We start from the raw sequence: 22,600 nt of genomic DNA on the forward strand, positions 1-22,600 counted from the left end.
CCAGCTGTTCTGCCAATTCCAACAGCTTTGCCTTGCTCACTTTTTTTAAAAACTCCTGAAGTCACTTCTTCCACCCCTCGAAAACTCTTAGTGACCGGAAGAGCTATTATTACACAAGGCATACCCTGTTTAAACCAACCAAATTCAACACCAGAAATAAAAGACACTAAGACCTCCTATCACTCACCACCTTTAAGTGCAACAGTCCGAAACCCAACTTGGAATTATAGATTTTGATCCCGCATGAGACCAACGATTTGTTATGGACCAGACCCCATCAATATATTTTAAGAAGGTAGCCAAGACCCTAGCTTCTTCTTGTTTTAAAGGCAGGTGTGAAATGCCATGTTCCAGATGCAATGCGACTGGTCAAACTACTTGACTTTAAGCAAAACACAATTTATTTAAACACTATAGTTAAAATACAAACAGATGAAAGAGGAATTTAGAATAACAACTGTTGGGAAAACTTAACTGAATATTAGATACAGTACCTATTACTAATTAAATGTTCCAGTATAGGGACATCCCATAAACACATCCCTTGGCAAAAAGGCAAATTCAGACACATGCAGTTCTTAGATCTGTTAATTTCGTTTGCTCTTTCTTCTTGTTCTTCCAGAGTTTTTCTTTCTTTTTCTTTTCCCCTTGCTATCGCCTTTAATTCAAGCTGCTTCATTTGCAATTGAATTTTACCAATTTCCAATGATCCTGATTGCATTATTAATGCTGCAATTAGCTCCCGTTTCCTCATAGACACAGGCAACTCTAACTTCAGCTCGCTTGCCATCTACAAGCACCTACTCCCTCCACCACCGACTCTCAGTAGCAGCAGTGTGTACTGTCTGTAAAATGCACTGCAGAACTTCAACAAAGATCCTTAGACAGCATCTTTCAATCCCACAATTACTTCAATCTAGAAGTCCAAGAGCAGTTGATACATGGGCGCACCAAACTTGCAAGTTCCCCTCTAAATCACTCACCATCCTCATTTGGAAATACATCACCATTCCTTCAATGTCAGCGGGTAAAAATCTTGGAATTCTCTTCCTAAGTGCATTGTGGGTCAACCTACAGCATGTGGACTGCAGCAGTTCAAGAAAGCAGCCACTACCACCTTCTCAAGGGCAATTAGGAATGGACAATAAATGCTGGTCCATCCAGCAATGCCTAAATCCCATGGATGAATAAAAAATGGAACTGGTGGCAGACAATTCACCAAGAACTGATGGCCTGCATGCGAGGGTTTTAAAAGGAAGTGGCGCAGAGATAGTGGAGGCATTAATCAAACTATTTAACAACTCACTGGATTGCAGGAGGGTTCCAGCGGATTGGAAAACCGCTAACATGCCGCTTTTCAAGAAGGGCGGAAGACAGAAAGCAAGAAACTATAGGCCAGGTAGCCTGACATCTGTCATTGGGAAATGCTAGAGCCCATTACTAAGGAAGAAATAGCAGGACATTTAGAAAAGTTTAAGGCAATCCAACAGTCAAATGGTTTTATGAAAGGAAAAATCATTTTTTGACAAATTTGCTAGAGTTCTTTGATGATATTAACAGAGTTGATAAAGGGGATCCAGTAGATGCAGTGTATTTGGATTTCCAGAAGGCATTTGATGAGGTGCCACATTGACAGTTATTGCACAAGATAGGAGCTCACAGTTTTTGGGGTAATGTATTAGCATGTATCATGGACTGATTAACACAGAATGTAGTGATTGTAACAAGGTCAGCCAGGTGGACCTCATAGAATATGAATTCTCTGATTGCGCTGTTAATTTGGCCCTATCAGGGAGCACCGGCTGACAGATAAAAAGAGTGTCAGTCATTTTGATACCTTGACAGCTGGATCTGAGGAAGCTGGACCAGTGTCAAGGACTTCCCACGTGTAAATAAGGGGTGACTTGCTGACAGGATACTGGCCTTTTGTGATGTCATTTCACAGAGGAGATGGAGAGTTGAGATTAATGGGTCTTTTTCAGGTTGGACTTATTGAACTAATGGAATGTCAACAAGATCAGTCCTTTGGCCTCAATTATTTACTATATTAGTAACTTGGAGGAGTGGGCAGAGTGCAATATATACATATCTGCCCACAGTACAAAAATAGGTGAGAAGGCATGTTGTGATAAGGGAATATGGAATCTGAAAGAGCATAGATAGATTCAGCGAGTGGTCAACACTTGGCAGATGAAGTTTAATGTAGGAAATGTGAGGCCACGCACTTTGGTCAAAAGGCAGACTATTTTTAAAAGGAGTCATCAAAGAAGTGCAGCAGAGGGATCTGGGTATTTATGTGTATGAAATGCAAAACTTTAGCATGCAGGTGCAACAAGTAATGAAGAAGGCAAATGTAATTTTGGCTTTGATTGTTGGGGGTTGGAGCTTAAATTTAGGTAAGTCTTGTGAAAAGCATAAAAGATGGCAAGAGTTGCTTCCAAAGTTGCTGGACTTCTTGTCTGATTCTGCCATGCCCAGTGTTGCTCAGACCCATATTGTAAGTAAATATTTATTGATTTCCAAATATGTCCCCTCATTGTGCCTGATGGGGAAGCTTTCTCTACTCATGTGTTCGGAAAATTGGCATTAAAGCTCCTGAACTAGGGAAGAGAAAAATTTTCAGCCAAGGATTTTACTCTCTGAATGCTTTTCCTTGACCCTGCTGCAACTGTTCATGTACAAATGTTAGAATTTAGGACCCTTACAAATTTGAATAGCTTGCCACTGATCCGAGTTTAGATCACACGTGATGCATGGTCTCTTAGGTGAGGCAACGGAGGCAGCAAGTGTAAGTGTAACTGTAGCATGTCAGGTGTTTGGGGAGACAGCAAATACAGCATAAAATATGTATGCCCCATGAGGATGCTATTTGGCCCATTGTGTCAGTGACAGCCATGAAAAAGCTAATCCTACTGGCCAACATTTGGTCTCTAACCCTGTAGCTAGTGGCACTTCTAATCTATATTCATGTATTTTCAAAATACACAGAGGGTGTCTGCTGCTCTAGTCGTTTTCAGCATTAAAGGTTAAAAAAATTTCCTTAATACTCAGCCTCAGAAACAAAAAAACTGTTGGTTTATGAAGTAAGATAACAAGGTGTAGAGCTGGATGTACACAGCAGGCCAAGCAGCATTAGAGGAGCAGAAAAGCTGACGTTTCGGGCCTAGACCCTTCTTCTGAAATGGGGGAAGGGAAGGGGATTCTGAAATAAATAGCGAGAGAGGGGGAGGCGGACAGAGGATGGATAAAGGAGAAGATAGGTGGAGAGGAGACAGACAGGTCAAAGGGGGGGGGGGGGGGGCCAGTAAAGGGAGGGTAAGGGGGGAGTTGGGGAGGGAACAGGTCAATGGGGCGGGAGGAGGCTAGTAGGTAGGAGATGGGGGTGGGGCTTGAGGTGGGAGGAGGGGATAGGTGGGTGGAAGGACAGATTAGGGAGGCGGGGACAAGCTGGGCTGGTTTTGGGATGCGGTAGGGGGAGGGGAGATTTTGAAGCTTGTGAAGTCCACATTGACACCATTGGGCTGCAGGGTTCCCAAGCGAAATATAAGGTGCTGTTCCTGCAACCTTCGGGTGGCATCGTTGTGGCACTGCAGGAGTCCCAGGATGGACATGTCGTCTGAGGAATGGAAGGGGGAGTTGAAATGGTTCACGACTGGGAGGTACAGTTATTTGTTGCGAACCGAGGGTAGGTGTTCCGCAAAGGGGTCCCCAAGCCTCCGCTTGGTTTCCCCGATGTAGAGGTGGCCACATCTGGAACAGCGGATACAATATACCACATTAGCAGATGTGCAGGTGAACATCTGCTTGATGTGGAATGTCTTCTTGGGGCGTGGGATGGGGGTGAGGTGTAGGGGCAGGTGTAGCACTTCCTGCGGTTGCAGGGAAAAGTGCCGGGTGTGGTGGGGCTGGAGGGGAGTGTGGAGCGGACAAGGGAGTCACGGAGAAAGTGGTCCCCACGGAAAGCAGATAAGGGTGGGGAGGGAATAATGTCTTTGGTGGTAGGGTTGGATTGCAGATGGCGGAAGTGTCGGAGGATGATGCTTTAGATCCGGAGGTTGGTGGGGTGGTACATGAGGACGAGGGGGATTCTGTTTTGGTTGTTATTGCGGGGAGGGGGTGTGAGGGATGAGTTGCGGGAAATGCGGGAGACATGGTCGAGGGCGTTCTCGATCACTGAAGGGGGGACGTTGCGGTCCTTGAAAAACGAGGACATCTGAGATGTTTGGGAATGGAATGCCTCATCGTGGGAGCAGATGTGGCGGAGGCGAAGGAATTAGGAATAGGGGATGGCATTTTTGCAGGAAGGTGGGTGGGAGGAGATGTATTCTAGGTAGCTGTGGGAGTCGGTAGGCTTGAAATGGATATCGGTTTCCAGGTGGTTGCCAGAGATGGAAACAGAGAGGTCCAGGAAGGAGAGAGAGGTATCAGAGATGGTCCAGGTGAATATAAGGTTGGGGTGAAAGGTGTTGGTGAAGTGGATGAACTGTTCGAACTCCTCGTGGGAGCACGAGGCGGCGCTGATACCGTCATCGATGTAACGGAGGAAGAGGTGGGGTTTAGGGCCAGTGTAGCTACTGAAGAGGGATTGTTCCACGTATCCTACAAAGAGGCAGGCATAGCTTGGGCCCATGCTTTTTCACACCACTTCTAAGCTGAACTTCAAATCCTCCACCTAGTTCATCGCCAAGTCTGCTTAGTTCCTATACATGTTTATGTTCACTCTGTCCTTAATCACAAAAATTGAAACACTAACCCTGCTTTTGTCAACTATTTCTTAATCACATCCATACTTCATGACCTGCATCCATCCTGCAATAAGATCCTGCTCACCAGTTACCTTTCCCTTACCAAATTACACTGATTGCTATTTCCTCCAAGGCACGATTTTCAAAATCCTCTCGTACTTCATGAGGTTAGCACAAGAGATGCACTGGAAAATCAATGCTTTTTCCAGGACTATCTCCTAGAAATGATCTCAGACTTTTAATATTTGTGTCAGTGATTGTTAAGAATAACTGAATGTTAACTTAATTCCCTTACCCTATTTAATTCTTCTGAAACAGCTCACTGATAAGATCAGCTTTGGAGGAAAAATATTCAATAACGGAAATTAAATAAGGCATCAAGCAAAGGGAAAAAAGCATTTATTTGTTTACTTGAACTGTTTGATATATTAAAAAAAAGAGATACTGATTGGGAAACTGAAACAGAAGGAATGATAGAACACCTGATCACCATGGTTTCAATAATTACAATTCTGCATTTAGCGTCAGAAGCTTCCGTAACCATGGTTTCACTAATTGTTTACATTAGCACTAAACAGGAACTTTGAAAGTGAGAACCAATGCAAGTCAACTAAAATATTGGCATTGCTTCAGGCAAGAAAGAAGAATTTCATCTGTGAACAGTGTGAAGCATGAACAGAATATGTGTTGCAACAGAAAATTTCTGCACATTCACAAGAATAATGAACATGTGAAATGAATTGCTACGAAGTGCAATAAGCATATATAAGAGGAAAATGGAGTGGGTTCCTGCATGAAGAGAGAGTAGAGGGGACAGGCATGAATCTTAGTAAACATGATGAGAGAAATGACTGTCTGGAACACAAGTCAAGAATTTACACATATTAACTGGGTGGGCCGAATAGCCTTTCATTTCTCATGCTCGTACGTCAGCTTCTCTAAAGATCCTTTTGCTTTATAGAGGTAGGTAACTGCATTGAATCCATTAAAATATTCACTTGCAACATCTATGCATCATCATGGACGTTCTTCCATTTATTTATTTTTTTGCCCTCCTCATTTGAAGATTCCACTACTTTTCAGACATTCTTCTTTCCATAACTGTCTAGTGGCTTTAACTCATTTTGTACTAAGGAGTATGTTGGCAAGCCATTTGATTTGAAGGACTTTACAGCAGAGTTCAATTCTTTAATTTACACAAGTACTGAGCTTTAGTGAACACAGTGCAAAATCTGAATCTTTTATCAGATCTTTGACCCCAATGCTAAGGGGCAGGGAAGATGAATAAAGCATTTTCAAAACTTCTATTTTAATACATTTCAGAGATTGAATTAAATTTGACTCTTATAAAAGACTCAGATCATGACTGGTATGTTTTCCCTACCTCACAAAGTTGTTCAAGGTTACCAAGGATCGTGCCTCTGCCTGCTTGGCCACATTTAAAATAGCACTTGAATGAATAATCCATAAACAAAGCATACGATATCCATTTTTTGTTGAATATTTATGACAAGCTAGAAAAGAAAAAAAAATTGCAGGCTTTTGGGGAAAAGCAGTATGTGTCCAATTTGATAGTACTTTCAAAGAGCCCCCAAAGGGATAATGGGCCATGTGGCTTCTTCCTGTGATTGGTGAGCACCACAAAGTATTATCTCTACAGTAGGTCCAACCATGAAGTTACTGGCTTGATGTAGATGCAGTTTTAAATAAACCAGAGAATATTACTACATTCAGGGTATCCTCCAGAAGGCTTCTTCAAGAATGATTAGAAGTTTCTCAATCACTGCAAATATCGATGTCAAATGCAGAATTTGAGAGAAAAAAAGCTCTTAACACGCAAAAATCTAAATGCCAAATTTGACATTTCAGCACTGATTTCCATTTCTTTTCCCCTAAGTAGAGAATCTGAACTGTAGGACAATATATCCTCATACCTTTGTGTTTGTATATATTTTCATATTATTTACATGCAACTTTTGAATAAGTCCCAACATTCATTTTTCTTCATCACTTGTCTTTCCCTGTCCTCGTAATTCTTGTTAAGTTAATTTTCAGCATACCTCATTAGCAATTAAAGACCAAAAAGTACTGAAAAGCCCAAATTCTCAGAATTATGGGAATTCTAAATTATTTAAATATTTTGGTGAAACGGAAATACAGTATTCAAGCAGGAAAAAATGCAACAGAAGAAAAAGTGTGAACAATTACTGAGCGGGTGCATTCCAAGTCAGGAGATTGTGGGTTCAAGTCCCATTCCAGAGAGCCAACCATCAAAAATCTCGCATTCAGTGCGGTACTAAGGGAGTTGTCCCTTTAAGATAGATATAAAATTAACACTCAATACTTTTTGAAGAAGAGTTTCATCTTCTCAGTTTCCTGGCCTTCATTTATCATCAAAAACATTTTTTTGGTTATTTATAACATTGCTGCTTGTGAGAGGTCGTTGTGCTACAATTGGCTGGTGGATCTCCTATGTTGCAATAGTAGCTGTTATACTTCATTGGGGTTGACCTTAGGTTGTGAGAGGCGTTACCTAAATGGAAGGTCCTTTTTTAAACAAAAAAAACACTAAGAACTGCCGATGCTGGAAATCGGAAATAAAGAAAAATAGAAATTGCTGGAAAAACTCTGGAAAAAAATTGCTGTGAAGAGAATTCAGTTCTGAATAAGGGTCATTGGACTCTAACCGTTAACTCTGCTTTCGCTCCACAGATGCTGCCTGACCTGTTGAGTTTATCCAGCAATTTCTGTTTTTGTTAGAGGCTCTACTTTACCTGGCCTTCAAGAGTTAATGTGTAGAGGTGGTGGGCCCTTCAAGGGTTAAGAGGGGGCGGGCCCCATCAGTTTTGATTGACAGCTGTACGCGCCGTGCGTGTGACGTCACGCAGAGGCCGAAAAGGTTGTGTGGAACCGGGACGCCGCGCGCGCACAAACACAGGTAAAAAAAATTACACAAACAAACAAGAACTGCGAAAGCGATCAAAATCGAAAGCTGCGTCTTTAGCGAAGCACTAGGCAGTTTGGGTTTTCTCACGACGGGAGGGGGAGGTGGAGGTGAAGCCAAAACGGGGTCAAACCTCGGCGAAAAGGCGCAAGTGGAGAGAGGGAAAAAAATACACAAGAGTTGTGAAGCGGCCTATTGAGGCCGCAGACCGGCCCTGTGTTCTCAGAGAACCGCGGCGACCTTCGTGGTTAGGCCGACCGTTGTTCTGTAGTCGGAGAACCAGGGAGAGTAGGCCAGATTCCGGCCTGGTGTGGATTTCGAAAGCGGCTTGCCGGGAGGGCGGAAAAAAAATTGGGGTGGGGGGGAGGGGAAGGGGGGCTTGGAAATTTGCGGCCGACGAAGGCTCCGTCATCACGTGTTGTGTCACGACCAGTGACGGGGCGAGGTATGCGTCACGTGATAAAGGCCCCGCCAATCCTCACCCCCGACATGGCGGAGGGAGGAGTAGGCGGCCAGTTGCCCTGTTAAACATTTCTGTTACCTCCCTCCTCCTTTTCTTCAATCCTTTTTCTCCCTCGCCGCCTACGAAGCGCCTTTTAGAAATTTTCCCACCGTTGCGAGCTTCCCCTCCGCCGGGTTAGCTCCTTGACGCCACAGTTTTTTTTCCCGAAAAAAGGCGTCCTATGACTCACATACTGAGGTGGCGGGCCAATGGCGTCTCGAATTCAGGGTCACGTGGCGGGCACCGGCCAATGGAGTGGTGCGGCTGGGCATCACGTGCCCTCCACGGCCAATGGGCCCAGGCAAGATGGCGGGCAGTATATAAGGTGTTGTCGAGGGGGTGGGGGTTCTGCCATCTGGGGAACGGGGAGTTCGATTCACGGGGAGTCGTTTCGTGTTGGAATTAAAGTGGTGTCCGGGGGTGGGTGGGGGGGGGGGGGGTTTTAAGGGGTGTAGGGGGAAATTAAGCGTCAAGCAGTGTTTTGGAGACGGTAAAAAACGGGCCCGGAGCGAGAGGAAAGGTTTCGCCGGGGAGGGGGGTGCTGTGTGTGAGAAGGTGGGAGAAGAGGAAAGTCACTCACTCACACACGCACCCTCCCTCTTTCCCTCACAACCCCAAAAGGGCGCCGGTTGCTTCTTCCAGGAGATAAGGGTGGATTTTTAAGCGGCAACATGGAGCGTGAGAGCGGTGCCTCGGGAGGCCCGACCACACGGTGAGTGTTGTGGCTGGGCCAAGGCCACACAGTGGTAGTGGTCCGGGTGGGGGGGTGGTAAGGACACTGGGATAAGAAAGGAGAGTCAGAGCGCAAAGGTGAAGCTCAGAGGTGAGGCGGGACAAATGGAAAACGCAGGCGGGAGAGGCCCGAGTTTAGGGAGGCTAGCGGGTGGGAATCAGTTTTTATTGTTGTCGGCGCTGAGCGGGAAACGGCTTCCTGACGCCATTTTGTGTATGAGAGAGGCCCCAAACCGGGGCGGAATCGGAGCTCGGCGCCACTTTCACATCTTGTTTGTTTGTGTGTCTGTAGGGAGTACAGTGGAAGAGAAGCGTCTGTTTTACCAGGGACCTAGGTTGCAATGTGGCCGCACATCATTTTCAAGCAATGTGACTAGTTTTCAGTCCGTCCAAGGAATGCAGTGTTCACCTGTTTTGAAAGCTGTTTTCTCCACCCTACATCTTAGTTCTTTTTCCTTCTCTCTAAAGCTTTGCATTAGCGTCTTCCGCCTTCTGTGCCCCGCTGTAATGGTTACAGGACTGAAGTGCCGTTAGGTTTGCAGTAAGCAAATGTATTTCTGAAAGTCACGTTTTAACCATGCAGTTCGGATAATAACAATATTCGTTGCTAGGACCGCGTGTGTGGTGTCGTTGGAATTAAATGTGTTTACGATATTTCCCCTTCATGATACCCCCTCTTTAAGTTGTCCGAGTATGGGTAATTGCTACTATTTGTTTAATTGCATCGCTCCCAAACGTATAAATGAATGTGTTCGGAATTGTGGAGTTGCCGTATTTCTGTTAAGTTGTATATACGTAGCAGCGTTAGCAGCCTTCTTTTCTCTGGTCATCGAGCTCGCTCGTTGTATAGTTGTTGCGGATTTTGACATTATGGAATAATTGCTCCAATTACACTGACGAGAGTGATGCTAATGTTACAATTATAGGAGGCGGCGTAGGCCTTTCGCATGCTGTAGCCTGTTGAATCATGGCTGCCTTAGAATTTTGTTCGGCACAAGTAAAGCTATCAACTTTAGATCTGGCTGGGGCTGTGCACAACAGAAAAGAATCAGCTTGACCCTTGGGTATTCCAGCATCCTTATTATTGCATTTCATACTTGTGCATTGGTTTAATAACTATAATCGATGCACCTAAATTCTGTTGTCACTATACATCTTGCAGTCTTGCTAATAGAAATTGGATTTTGCTTGTCTGATCTAAAGTGAGTGGCTTCACACTTTCCCTGTGCTATCTTGTTTTTGCTCACTTGTATAGTTATTTTTGTCCGATTTCTTACTTCCCACTCCTATCTGTAATTTATTTGCAAGTTGAAATGTAAAAATTTGCCGTCTGATACTAGCATTTATAACCAAATGCTGACATGCTGGTCCATATCCTGGGGGACATCTCTTGTCATATTTAGTCCGTCTGGAAACTCTTTATCCCTTGTTTTGGTCTGCTACCTCGATCTAATTAGCAACGCTTGTCTCTGTTACTTTCATTTTCCTATGCTATCATTATGGCTGTACATCTCCTGTAGAATCCTAACCTTTTGCTTTCTGGGATTCTTTGACACTCCCTTTATCTGGTGTTTTAGGAATACTGGACTTTGATCACCCCTCACCTTATGAATTTTAGATGGATAAATGATGTACCATTATAAACTTGGTTAATATAAGGTAATTTTATTCATGTTGAGTAAATTTACCGAAAGCACTTTTTCGGGGTATTGCATTTTGTTTGTTGAATGCTTGCAATGGTATGCTTAATATTGCTGTTCTACAACCTTGGGTTTATTTTACCAGTGATTAGCTTGGCCAAAGATTATTTTTATGTAACCAAATGCCAATATGAAAAATATCTTGATTGACAATATTATACCTTGGTTTGTGAAACAATTGTTTTCCTGTCTGAATTAATTATGCTATATCCAGTATACATAATGATTAGCGATGTGGTAGTGTTTTGTGGCTTAATATTTTCCAGTGAATTTAATGTCATCAATAAATTAAAGCTAAAGTCAGGACCTTACTGCATATAGACTGTGCATATTTAGATTAAGTTGTTTGTTTATTTTATACCAGTTTGAATTGCCAAAATGTTGAACTTTGCATGAATCTAAAGTTCAACTTTGTTTCTAAGTGATTGTCTACTGTTTCTTGTACTGTTAAACATTTGATCGTTACCAAGACTTGTGTGCAGATTTTAACATTTTGGTTTGGTTGAGTCTGACTTTATTCTCTGGGTCTTTTTGGTACAGTTTGTTTTTAGTAAATTGAACATTTTGTTGTATTTGGAAATTATGCAGTAGGGGAACTGTGATTCTAGGAAAAGCTTGGTAGCTACTGTTTGGAGACCCACTTATAATGAAACTGTAAAAATATATCCTAATGCTGTTTTCTTTTGTAAAGTACATTTTTGATCTATTAAATCTATCTGCAGTAGACTTCACTGCTTTGTGTGCTTAGGGATTCAAGTTGCAGTTCTCTTGGCTTTTCAAAGCAACATGAGGTGCTTTTACCATACAAAATAACCAGTGTGGTAAATAATTTGAACTTCACGTTTTGTCTGTGTAAATTTGACTTGCTCACCGTGCTGTAAATTGCTCTGTCCTGATCATCCCTGGGGCAATGTTTTTCTTTTTTGTAATTGTGATGAGAAGCTAAAAGCATGTGGGACAACTAAGCTGCCATTGGGACTAATTTATTAAGCGATACAATTTTTGCTGCATCGTGTTTGGATTGTGACCATTTTGCAAGATAAGCCAGTTAAGTTATGTCAAGAGAAACTGCTTTCTGTAGACATATTCAGTCAATTTTGCATTTGTTTTTGATAATTTCTGTGAGGGAAGTATCAAAATTTTTAAAGCAGATTTCAATCAGGAATTCCTAGGGAACTAACTTTTTCAATGGAAGTTGATAGATTGGGGGAAATTGTAAACACACTTTCTCCAATCTGTGGGAAACCTGCCAATTTCAGTTTCTTCAGTAAAATACCATGAATAGATTGTTGTACTGATTAGATCTTATCTTTTTTCCCTCCCAGTTTGCCTTCTGTTCCATGGATATTGACCTTATTATAATAGGATGTTGTTTCCGTGTATGTCGCTGCATTCCTGCTCAGAGAGTGTGAAATTCAAGTAAACGTTACCATAAGCTCCTTCCCTTCCCTTCGTAGCTCTACGAGGCTAAATCATATTGTTTGCAACCTTAGTTTATGTTTGACCCTGAGATGAGTTTCCAAGCACAACCATTTCAACAGTGAGGCTGCCTTGCAACTTCTGTCCTGTCTTAGTGCAACGTCTGAGATGCTGATCCATGTCCTTGCCTTCTTTAGATTGCACTATTCCAATTCAGTCCTGGTGGCTTTCTACTTCTAAATCATTTAAGTTCATTCCAAATCTGCTTGTACGTTATTTCATTCTAAGTTCAGCTCACATATCACTGCTGTGCTTTCTGACCTATGCTGGTTTCTGATCGAAACTTCAATTTTAAAATTACTAACCTTATTGTCATAAACTTGCTAACAATAAGGAAAATCTTGGAATATTGTGATTTTTGAAGGTACTGCATAGATTCAACTCTGTTAAATCCAAATCTGTCTGGTCTGAAGCCCATGAATAGTTTTCATATATGTTGCTGAAAAGCAGTGGCAAATAGAGTTGCTTGTGAGTTTTATTTTCATAATTGGAAACACTGAACTGTCTTACAGAATGGGGACTCCTCTGCACAGAATTTCACATTCCAACATCAGTATTTTGAATGAAGCAAACGGGGGCTATTGAATGTCTGGCTTGATGCATCTGAGAGTTTTAATGTGGACTCCATTGAAGTTGATGGTTCTGCAGAGGTGCAATTCAATTTGCAGTTTTATGACTACATTCTTGTAGTAGTCATGAATGACATCATTGGGTGATGGGACAGCTTATTGAGGCGGTCTAGTAAGGATTAGAAAGCTTGTGTTGTGATCTACAGCATCTTGCAATGTGTTGTGTAAATAGTTACACATACTTTGAAAAGGACATCTGTAGATTATGAAAATAATGCCACGCGAAGAGCAGATCATAAACTGACAAAATAGAGAAACTTTAGTTCTGCAATCTAGAGATGAGTTTAGGGACAACTTCACTGAAGTACGAGGTAATCCGGATAAAGGTCACCAGTGAGCAAGTGAATTTGCTGACCTGGTAGTCTGGTGTGAGCTGGTTGGGTTGTTTAATGAGCATATGATCCCCTCCCACCCATTTGGCGGATTTATCAGTGGCAATTTAGTTGTACCTTTTTATACATCCAATAGGTTTTTTTTGGCCTGTGTTGATCTAATGAGTTTATTCTTTGAATCATTTGGTCTAGATAATTACTTGACCATTTATTGTGTCACTATCACCATGCTAAATGGAATAGACTTCAGATTCATTTGAGCTCTTGAAACTGAGCATCCATGAGGCTTTGATGGCTATCATCAGAATTATTTACAACTACAATCTGTAACCCCATGGACTGACATTCCTCCATTCTGCCATTGTGAACAAGTTGAGAAATCCTAGGCTCAATGAAGAGAATGGGGGGTTCATGTCAGCGGAAGCAATAGGCATACCAAAAAAAGTCATCTGGTTTCTACTGGTGAAACTAACTGCCAGACAGTGGAAACAAAACACAGCAGGGCTAAATGATCTCCACAACCAACAGATTTGTCCTTTCACATCTAGTCATGACTGTGGACAACTGAGCAACTTGGAGGAGTTATCTCCAGAGATTGCCATCGTTGCGAATGCTGACGTCCAATACATCAGCGCAAAAGCCAGCATTGATGTATATGCATTCAGTCTTGGCCTGAAGTGCCAAGTGGCTGATGCATCCGAACTATCTCATATGTTCTCCAGGATGATAAGCCAATTTGGTTCACTTCTTGATAATGCATGAAAGAGTTGAATATATTGGGTATTGTAATGGCTATGGGGTTTACAATATTGTGTTAATGATACTAACTTTTCCAACATTTTTAGCTAGATGCCAGTTTTGGATCTTGGCTAGGTGTTGGCAACCTGTCCAGGTCTTTCCTGCGCGTAGTAAGTGGGACAAATCCAACACAAGTTACTGACGGATCAGTCTAACCACGAGCAAAGTGATCAAAGGGGCTACCCAGTGTTGTCGAACAGTACTTGAAAAGGAATATCCTGCTTGCTAACTCAGGTTTGGTTCTGCCAGTGCATTACAGCCTTGGTCACATGGGCAAAAGAACTAAAGCCCAGAGATGAGGTGGGAGTGAATTCAAATGGTGTCTTAATGTCAAGGTCAGAATATGCTATTGAGGAACTCCAGCTTTGCTAGAGTTAATGAACATTGGGTGAAGCTCCTCACTGATTTAAGATGTGCTAATGCAAAGAAAGGTGGGTTGTGGTTGTGGAGATCATTCATCTCAGTTCGCGGGCATCACTGCAGGAATTCTTCAGTTTACTCTCCTAGGCGCAACAATCTCTAAAACTGCTTCATCAATAGTTTCTCTGAGGCCAGAAGTGAGAAAGTGTTTACTGATCGAGGTGCTGAAGCAGTCGGTGTGCACAAGTTCTGGACAGCAATCAAGCTAGGGCTCCTGAGTGGCAAGTAGCATCGCCTGGTACTTGTGGTGGGAATGACCACATTGAATAATGAGCCATTGGACTTGACATCAACTCTGTCTTCCACACACAGACACGTCCACCCATGACCACCGTTCACATTCTGTCCCAATACTGTCAGACCAGATTCCACAGTTGCTTATTTCGAATTCCTTACAACCATAGTTTTTACTTTCATGTACGAGAATCTAACCATCAGCCCTGGCATTCAATGGCATTACCATCACAGTCTCCCACCATTAGCACCGTTATCATTTATCAGAAACTCAGTAGTATCAGCCACATTAATATTGTGGCAACCAGAGCGGATCAGATTCTAGAGATGCTTTAGCATTTAACTCCCCAGTGGAAAGTCTGATTTTCCAAGAACTGCAGATGATAAAATCCAAAAAACAAACAACCTGTTGGAGTAACTCAACAGCTTTGGCACGTTCTCTCTCCACAGATGCTGCAGGACCTAATGCCTATGCAACCTCTGCAAGGCACAATTAGGAATGTGATGGAATGTACGTCATGCCCAGATGGATACAGCTCCATCAACTCACCAGAATTGTGACAAAGAACAAACGCAGCCTATTTGATTGGATCCTCATTTATCCCTTCAATATTCACTTCATTCACTGGTGCACAGTGACAGCAGTATGTACTATCAATAAGATATGCTGCAGTGAATCATTTTGTCAGCATCTTCTAAACACATGACCCTCTCCCACCTATGATGTTCTCCAGCAAGTTCAGTTCCAAGGTGCACGTCATTCTGATTGCAACTACATTGCTGTTCACTTTGGATGTTCCTACATCCTAAGCATTACCTTGTTCATGATAGGAACTTGCCTGTTGGGCTGTTAAGGTTATACAGATTTACTTCCTGAAAAAATTTGTCTAATTTGCTACTGAATGTTTCATGTGGTATAAGTTTTTTTTTATGGGAAACTGAAACAGGAGGAGGAGACGAGGTTGGGATATAACCCAAATGCTTTATAATCTCGGGATGGATGTTTTGGAGTTATAGGTTAAGGAGTAGAAATTTACTTTTTAATGCCATCTTTTGATCTCTGGAAAATGTTTTTGCTGGCTTGTCTTGTAGCAGGCTTTTAAATTAAGCTTTTCCTTCATTTATGAGAAAGCTGAAGTGGAGGAAGATAGAAAGTGACACTGGATTGCTTGTGGAAGTAGATATGTGACTAGTCGTGCATCCAGTTGGTACCTGTTATTGGATGTGGCCTTCAGGTTTTTTTAAAAATGTGCTTTTTCAAGGAAATTAGTTATTGAGGTTAGCTTGTGACCGTGATCTTCTGAGCTTGCTGTTGAGAGTTGAAGATGAGGACCTCTTGGTTAGTTGCGATTTCTTGGCTCTTGAGAAATTTAATTGTGTTCAGGTCAGGAGAGAATAAGACCGTGGTGCTGATAGTCAGTGTTGAAGATGGTACTGTGAAGATAGAGAATGGTGGACGTCTTGCAAGTTTAATGTTGGGGAGAAAGGAATGGGTCCAGGTCTGTGAAGGATAGGCTAAGTTCAGCTCTAATTGTTGACTGTATTTCTACATCTGAAGGCTTCAGTATTAATCTTTGGATATGTCTCAGTTAAATGCCGTACAAAATTATATGCTTCTTTTGGAACTTGGGAATCCTTCGTTTTCAAAAATCAGCTGGCAGTTTTATCCAACTGCACCCTGTATCATGCCAAAAGGAGGAGTAGCATACTGTGCAGGCCCCTTCCTCTATGTAAATGTTCCAATTCTCTTATGGCGAATTTTGACAATGTAAAGTCTACAAATGAGTCTGCAGGGAATGTGGGTAGGTGTACAGTTTATAAATGCAACCGTTTACTGACAAATGTAGAAGCACAAAGTAGCAACAGTGATTTGAGATGGATAAATATAGGCCGTTCTGAATACTTTTTCACTTTTATGCCAAAAGTACATTTCCTAAGTGTTTGCTGATTCCATGTACAGTTTTTTTACATGATTGTGGAAGAGTCTGTGCTGCATAGGGAATTGTTGCCTGACTGGGGTTGGATGCTGCCATAATTGAAAAGTTATAACCTTTGACCTCTGGAATGTCACTTCAGAGCCAAGAGTTGCATTTCTGCGATGTCTGTCTCTCGCTGTAAAGGGCCTTAACGAATTGTAAAACTAACAAATTTGAATGCCTGAAATGATGCTAATATGACTGAAAAATAAATCTCTTTGGGTACCTTCACAACTTAAATTCAGCGCTTCGTTTTTGATGTTTTTCACATTCTTGATCCAGTTTGTAATGAGCGTCAGTTCATTCTTTGTGCAATTCTGTGGATATTACAATTGAATCTCTGTCTGTGTTATTTGTCTCTGATCACTTTACCAGTAATCTATACTGGAAGAGTATGCAAGATGTCAGTTGTAAGCGCGTGAGACTCTTGAAGGGTGTACGTAATATCAGAATTATCTTAGTCCCCTCATGTTTGGTTTTCACTTGTATTTGAGGCAATGTTCAATAAAGGAGAGACTGTGAAATAGGTTTTATTTAAGTGTTCATTTTGTAATGGTTTACTAAACCAACCTATCTCAAACTATGATTTAACGTGTTGTGATAGAATTTATCATGGTTTCATAAGTACCCTAACCCTATCGCTGGTCAAATTTGCAATGCTGTTCCTTAGTAACTAGCGTAATGCTACAAAACAATCTCTTTTTCTTTAAAACTGTACATATGATATGAATCCTGCATATAAAGTATCAGTGTAAATGTTCCTGAATAAAATGAGGGAAAACATTGCAGGGTGTTTTCTTATTGCACAGCATTGAAAAATACTTCATGCTCTTTTATTTCATTCAGTGAGTTTTGTAGGTCAATGTTGTTCCATTTCCCAGTATGATGACATGTAAACAACAGTTTTCTCCCTTCTTTAATTCTAGCTGCTAGTTTTAAGTATGTTGGTATTTACTATGCTATTATGTTCCAGGCAGCAATCCTTTTGATTCTGAACTGTTTCCGATCCCATGCTTTCCATTGCAAGGACGTCCATGTCTGAAACATCAGCTCAACATTCAAAATACTTGGGTACATTTGTTTTTGCAACCCCTCACTGTACAAAATGTCAAAGATGGGTGAAAATGTCAAGTGTGGTTGTTTTCAGTTATATGTTAGGTTACGTTCTTGAGTTTACTGCCTGAAAGTAGGTCTTTGCCAGTTGTTTGCTAAGCCAGAATGAAGTGGAAGGTTTTTCTTACCTACAAGTAGGGCAGGGATGCATGTTTGACTTTTCTGGAACAGGGATCAAACTCCTGCATTTGCCAATTTGGCTAACCAAATTCCTTCTAGCTTACTCACATTCTTCAGCCATTTATATATGGTAGGGGACAGAACCTGAGTAACTGTTGTTTCAGTTGCAGATTCTGCCTTTACTACTTCTGCCTTTCCAGGTACAAAATCTACAATTAGAAACACCAAGGGAGGGATAGTGCATACATTTGGAGTTTGAGGATCAATTATGAAGGATAAGCCAGTCCTTTGAGATTTCTTCTGAGACCAGGAGCAGGAAAATAAGAGGTGACCAGAAACTCAATAGGATCATGGTAGCCAGTCCTATTGAGAATGTCTTCGAGGGTAGCAAATAAGTGAGATGAGGTTCATCCCATTTTTAATTTCCCTGTAATGTTTTAGGAGTGAATGGGTAGCCTGTCTTTCTTTATTGGAAATGGAGAACCGTTTTTAGCGATCAGAGACACTTCAGACATTTTGGCTTATGGATGGCTTTTTCCCCTGCAGTTGTAGGGTGCATTTAATCTATAAATCTTAGACTGACAGATTCTTGTTGCCCTGGTGTCTTGACCTATGATGTCCAGACATTTTGATCTGTTTTCCAAACTAAGAAAAGCACTTGATGTGAGCTGAATTGAGGGATGACAGCCTTTTAGGTGAAATTTGACTTAATGTGAAAGATCAAACACATTAATCTTGTCAGCAGCTGGCTTTTCTTAATCACTTTCAGAAATAGATTATCACCACCTGTTTTTCTCGACCTTGCAGTTAATGAGTGCTGAGAAAGTAGCCCCTTAAAATGAGAAGGTAACCCATGACAAAATTTAGTATATCTCTCAAAGCCAGTGGTGGTGAGCTTACTTGGCTATCCCAATGTCCTGTAACTTAGTATGCTAAGTTACGGAGTCCTGTTCACTCACTTGTCTTGTTTTTGACTTTTGCTCCTATAAGATATGGTATAAGAAGTCAGCCATTCAGCCTATCATGTCTGCTGTGCCATTCAGTGAGATTGAGGCTGATCTGATGATCCTCGACTCTACTATCTTGGCTTAGCCAGTCAATTTCCTTTATTGATTTGCCTCTCTCAGCCTAGTCCCCAATCTTAACTGTAAATTACTTATTCTATATATTCCTGATTTAGTTTACTTTGCCTTTTGTCTTTGCTCTTCTCTGAACTCCAGCTCCTCCTCTGCCCATGCGTGAACTGCTTGAATTTACCTCTGCTCCTTGCTAACTTTCATCCACCACTGTTCGGTTTCTTCCGTAGTTTTTGTCCTCTTGAAATTCCCCTGAAAGATCATCTTAGTGACCATGATTTTGCTCACCCAGTCTAAAGTTTATATCACTCTCTTTCTTTCTTTCTTTTTTTTTAATTGCGTGTTTGGAAGGAGGTTTTTTTTTGTTGGGGAGTTTCAGGCCACTTTTAATGGATACTTGTACACTGACTTAATTATTGCTTTGATACCTATGCAGTTGTGTATGGCTAATTTAAAATGGTTGGATAATAGTTCGACTATACGTTCATTGAAATGAAGGTGGTGAGTTGTCCAGGAAACTCTCTTGGCCTACTTTCATATACTTGCAATCCGTTGGTGAGGGACATAAGCAGAGGCACTTGACGGTGACTGAATAAGTTGCGTTGTGTTCTTAGTTCTGAGATTTTAACTGGTTTGATACTCTGTGCATTTATAATTAAGTGTGGTTGTTTTACTGAGAATAAAGTTCAGTTGCGTTCTTTGCCAGCAGGTTTTCTGCTGGTTTGGGCTGCTCATTTTGTATTTGCATCTATCATGGTTCTGTCCACGTGGGCTAGTTTGCTCACCTGTGGTGTGATCAGTGGACAAACATGTTTTTCTTTACAATTGACTGATTGGGAGTACTTTGTTTAAATTTTTCCAACATCAAAAAATCTCTAATGTATGTCTGGAAAAGTCTACACACAGATTGGCTGCACCGATTTTTGCTCTGCAAGTCTACTCATGTGGGCAGGCATATATATGTGGTCTTACCAATATATAGTTTCTTCCTTTTAGTGTTGATTTATTCCTGCTACTTCCTATCAAAGCGAATCATGTGGTATTAGGCGCTTTTACAATCACTTAATGTTCTCGGTTAGCTGGGTAGGGATTAAAATTAATCATGAAGTAGATCATGCTCCTTTAAGACGTATTTGGTGCAGCGCTCCAAACAGTAAATACTCTTAATTTTTTGTGACCGTAACATTTGAAATGGATGAACTTGTTATTTTGGATCACATTTACATATGAAATAGTGTTGTAATGGGAATGTCATTGTGCTAGTATTCCAGAGGCTGAGGCTAAGGCTCAAATCCCACCATGGCAATGGTGGAAATTGGCTATAATAAAGTGTGTGAAATTGAAAGCTGCACAGTGACCATGAAATCATTGTTTGTAAAAAGCCATCCGGTTCGTTAAATCCTCCTGTTGAAGGAAACAAAATTGCCATGCTCACTTGATCATGTCTCCGAGGTGCAGAATTGTGATTGACTCTTAACTGCTTTTTGAATTGGTCTATAAGATAGTCAATTCCCATTTTTAAAAAAGTGTGTTGGCACTTCAGACAGTACTTTCGAAAACGACTACTTTCTAGAATGACAATAGCAGCTGACACATGAGAACACGCCACCTGCAGGTTCCCCTCCAAGCTACACACCATCTTGACTTAGAACTATGTCATACTTGCTTCAGTGTTGGTGGGTCAAAATTTGTCAAGACCGTAGATATAGGAGCAGAATTAGGCCATTTGGCCCATCAAGTCTGCCCCACAATTTGATCATGGCTGATATGTTTCTTAACCCCATTCTCTTGCCACCTTCTTGTAACCCTTTGCTCTTGCCAATCAAGAATTTAAGTGTGTCTGCCTTAATGACCTGGCCTCCAGCTCTCTGGCAATGCCACAGATTCACCACCCTCTGACTGAAGAAATATCTCTATCTTGGTTCTAAAGCATCGTGCCTTCACCCTGAGGCTGTGCCCTCAGGTCTGAATCTCTCCTGGTGGAAACGTCTCCATGTCCGCTTTATCCAGGCCTCCCCATAATCTGTAAGTTTCAATCAAATCTCTACCTCCACCCAACCCTTTTCAGCTCCATAAAATATAGACCCAGAATTCTCAGCTGCTCCTCAAATGACAAGCCTCCCTTCATCTTCTCAAGGGCAATGAGGGCTGGGCAACAAATGCTGGCCCAACCCGTTATGCCCACTTTCTTTGAATTTTTTATTCTAGTTTTCATGAGTTTCCAGTGTACTATTAGCATATTGGTGTTTGTTTATTGGATTTGCACATCATCGGCTAGTCTAGCATTTTGCCCATTCATAATTGGTTTGGAGAAGGTAATTGTGAATTGCCATATTCCTTGGTGTGGGAATATCCACAGGTCTGTTAAGGTGGGGTTGTAGGACTTCGATTTTGACCCAACTACAGTGAGGGAAAAGTGATTATAATTTCAAGTCAGGTTAGAACATAGAACATTACAGCGCAGTACAGTCCCTTTTGGCCCTCGATGTTGCAGCGACCTGTGGAACCAATCTGAAGCACATCTAACCTACACTATTCCATTATCATCCATATGTTTATCCAATGGTTAGGGAGAGAGGAGAGGGGGATAATTTGAAAGTGATACTCCCATGCTTCTGTTGCCCTTGTTCTCTCTGGTGCAGGTCACACCTTTTGGAAGGAGGTTTGGTGTGTACACTGACCTTGTAGGTCTATGCTCATTAGGTGCTAATCAAGTTTGCTGCTTTGTGGATAGTATTGAGCTCTGTTTTTGGACTCTTTGGTCTTTAAAACAACTGTAAACTGTTTAACCTTTAAGACAGGGAGAGACTAAGTTGAGCATTTCTTGCTCAAATTAAGGTAGTTTGAAGAGTGCTATGGTGGAGTATTTTAAATTATCTGCTTGAATTCATTGAAGTGCTGCCATCAGAGGGTGTTGATTAGGTGGAACTCATTGACTTGGCGTCAACAGTCCTCTGCATTGAGTATACTTAAGACAGGTTCTTGATTGGTAAGAAGATCAAGAATCACGGAAGAAGGTAGGACAATGGGCTTGAGAAACACGTCAGCCATGATCAAATGGTGGAGCAAATCAGGTGCAGAATGACCTAATTCTCCTCTTTTTTTTTTTATGGTCTTTGAAAAGATGAAGTCATATAAAAAGTGAAATGTCAGTTGCAGATGGTAGTGTTTGGGGGAAAAAAACCCAGCTGTGCAGTTCAATGTAATATTTCTACGATTGCAATTTTATTTCATTACAGTAAGTCACAATTTTATTTTTAGCAGCAATATTTAGAAATGTGTTATTCAAAAGTATGGAATTCATTTTTGTAATTGGAACAGTGACTTTTAATGTTGTATGGTTTTGTACTAACCGTTTTAGTCATTTCTAATCAACCTGTACCAGAACTATAAACTTGACATTGCACGAGTCCGAATTTCTCTCCCCCTTCATGGTTGATAAATATCTACGCATATGGCCTTGACTAGGCTGATGCTTCTCCTATTCTGATATATGCTGTGTGGTGGTTGAACTGAGGACTACCATAACTCCTTTCTTATTACTTGTTATTATTACAGAGAGTTGCGTCTTTGCAGGATGATTTGGAAAATAAGTGATTTGATTTAGTCGTGTTCATGCCCAGTGAAATGCATGTTGATTGCTCCAGGATCTCAGCACATTATTTATGCATGTAATTCTGAAGGAATGTTATCATGTTCTAAGTACAGGGTTCCATATCACAATAAGTAGAGGCCTGTCTGCCAACCTGCCACTCAAGTGGATGGAAACAAATCACTTGCCATTTAATCAACATTTGTCC

General features: G+C 41.5%; 1 protein-coding gene across 1 annotated transcript in view; it reads left to right on the plus strand.

Moving 5' to 3' along the window:
* The first annotated feature begins 8,862 nt into the window (after window positions 1-8,862).
* Window positions 8,863-22,600, plus strand: part of LOC125487226 (bromodomain-containing protein 4-like) — a 126,097-nt gene continuing 112,359 nt past the window's right edge. Inside the window, exons 1-2 of the mRNA XM_048617829.1 lie at window positions 8,863-8,903; window positions 15,900-16,014. Coding sequence (XP_048473786.1) covers window positions 8,863-8,903; window positions 15,900-16,014 — 156 coding nt within the window. The remainder of the gene's footprint in view (window positions 8,904-15,899; window positions 16,015-22,600) is intronic.

This window comes from Rhincodon typus, chromosome 38 (genome assembly GCF_021869965.1).
Source record: "Rhincodon typus isolate 14 chromosome 38, sRhiTyp1.1, whole genome shotgun sequence".
NCBI classification, from domain to species: Eukaryota; Metazoa; Chordata; class Chondrichthyes; order Orectolobiformes; family Rhincodontidae; genus Rhincodon; species Rhincodon typus.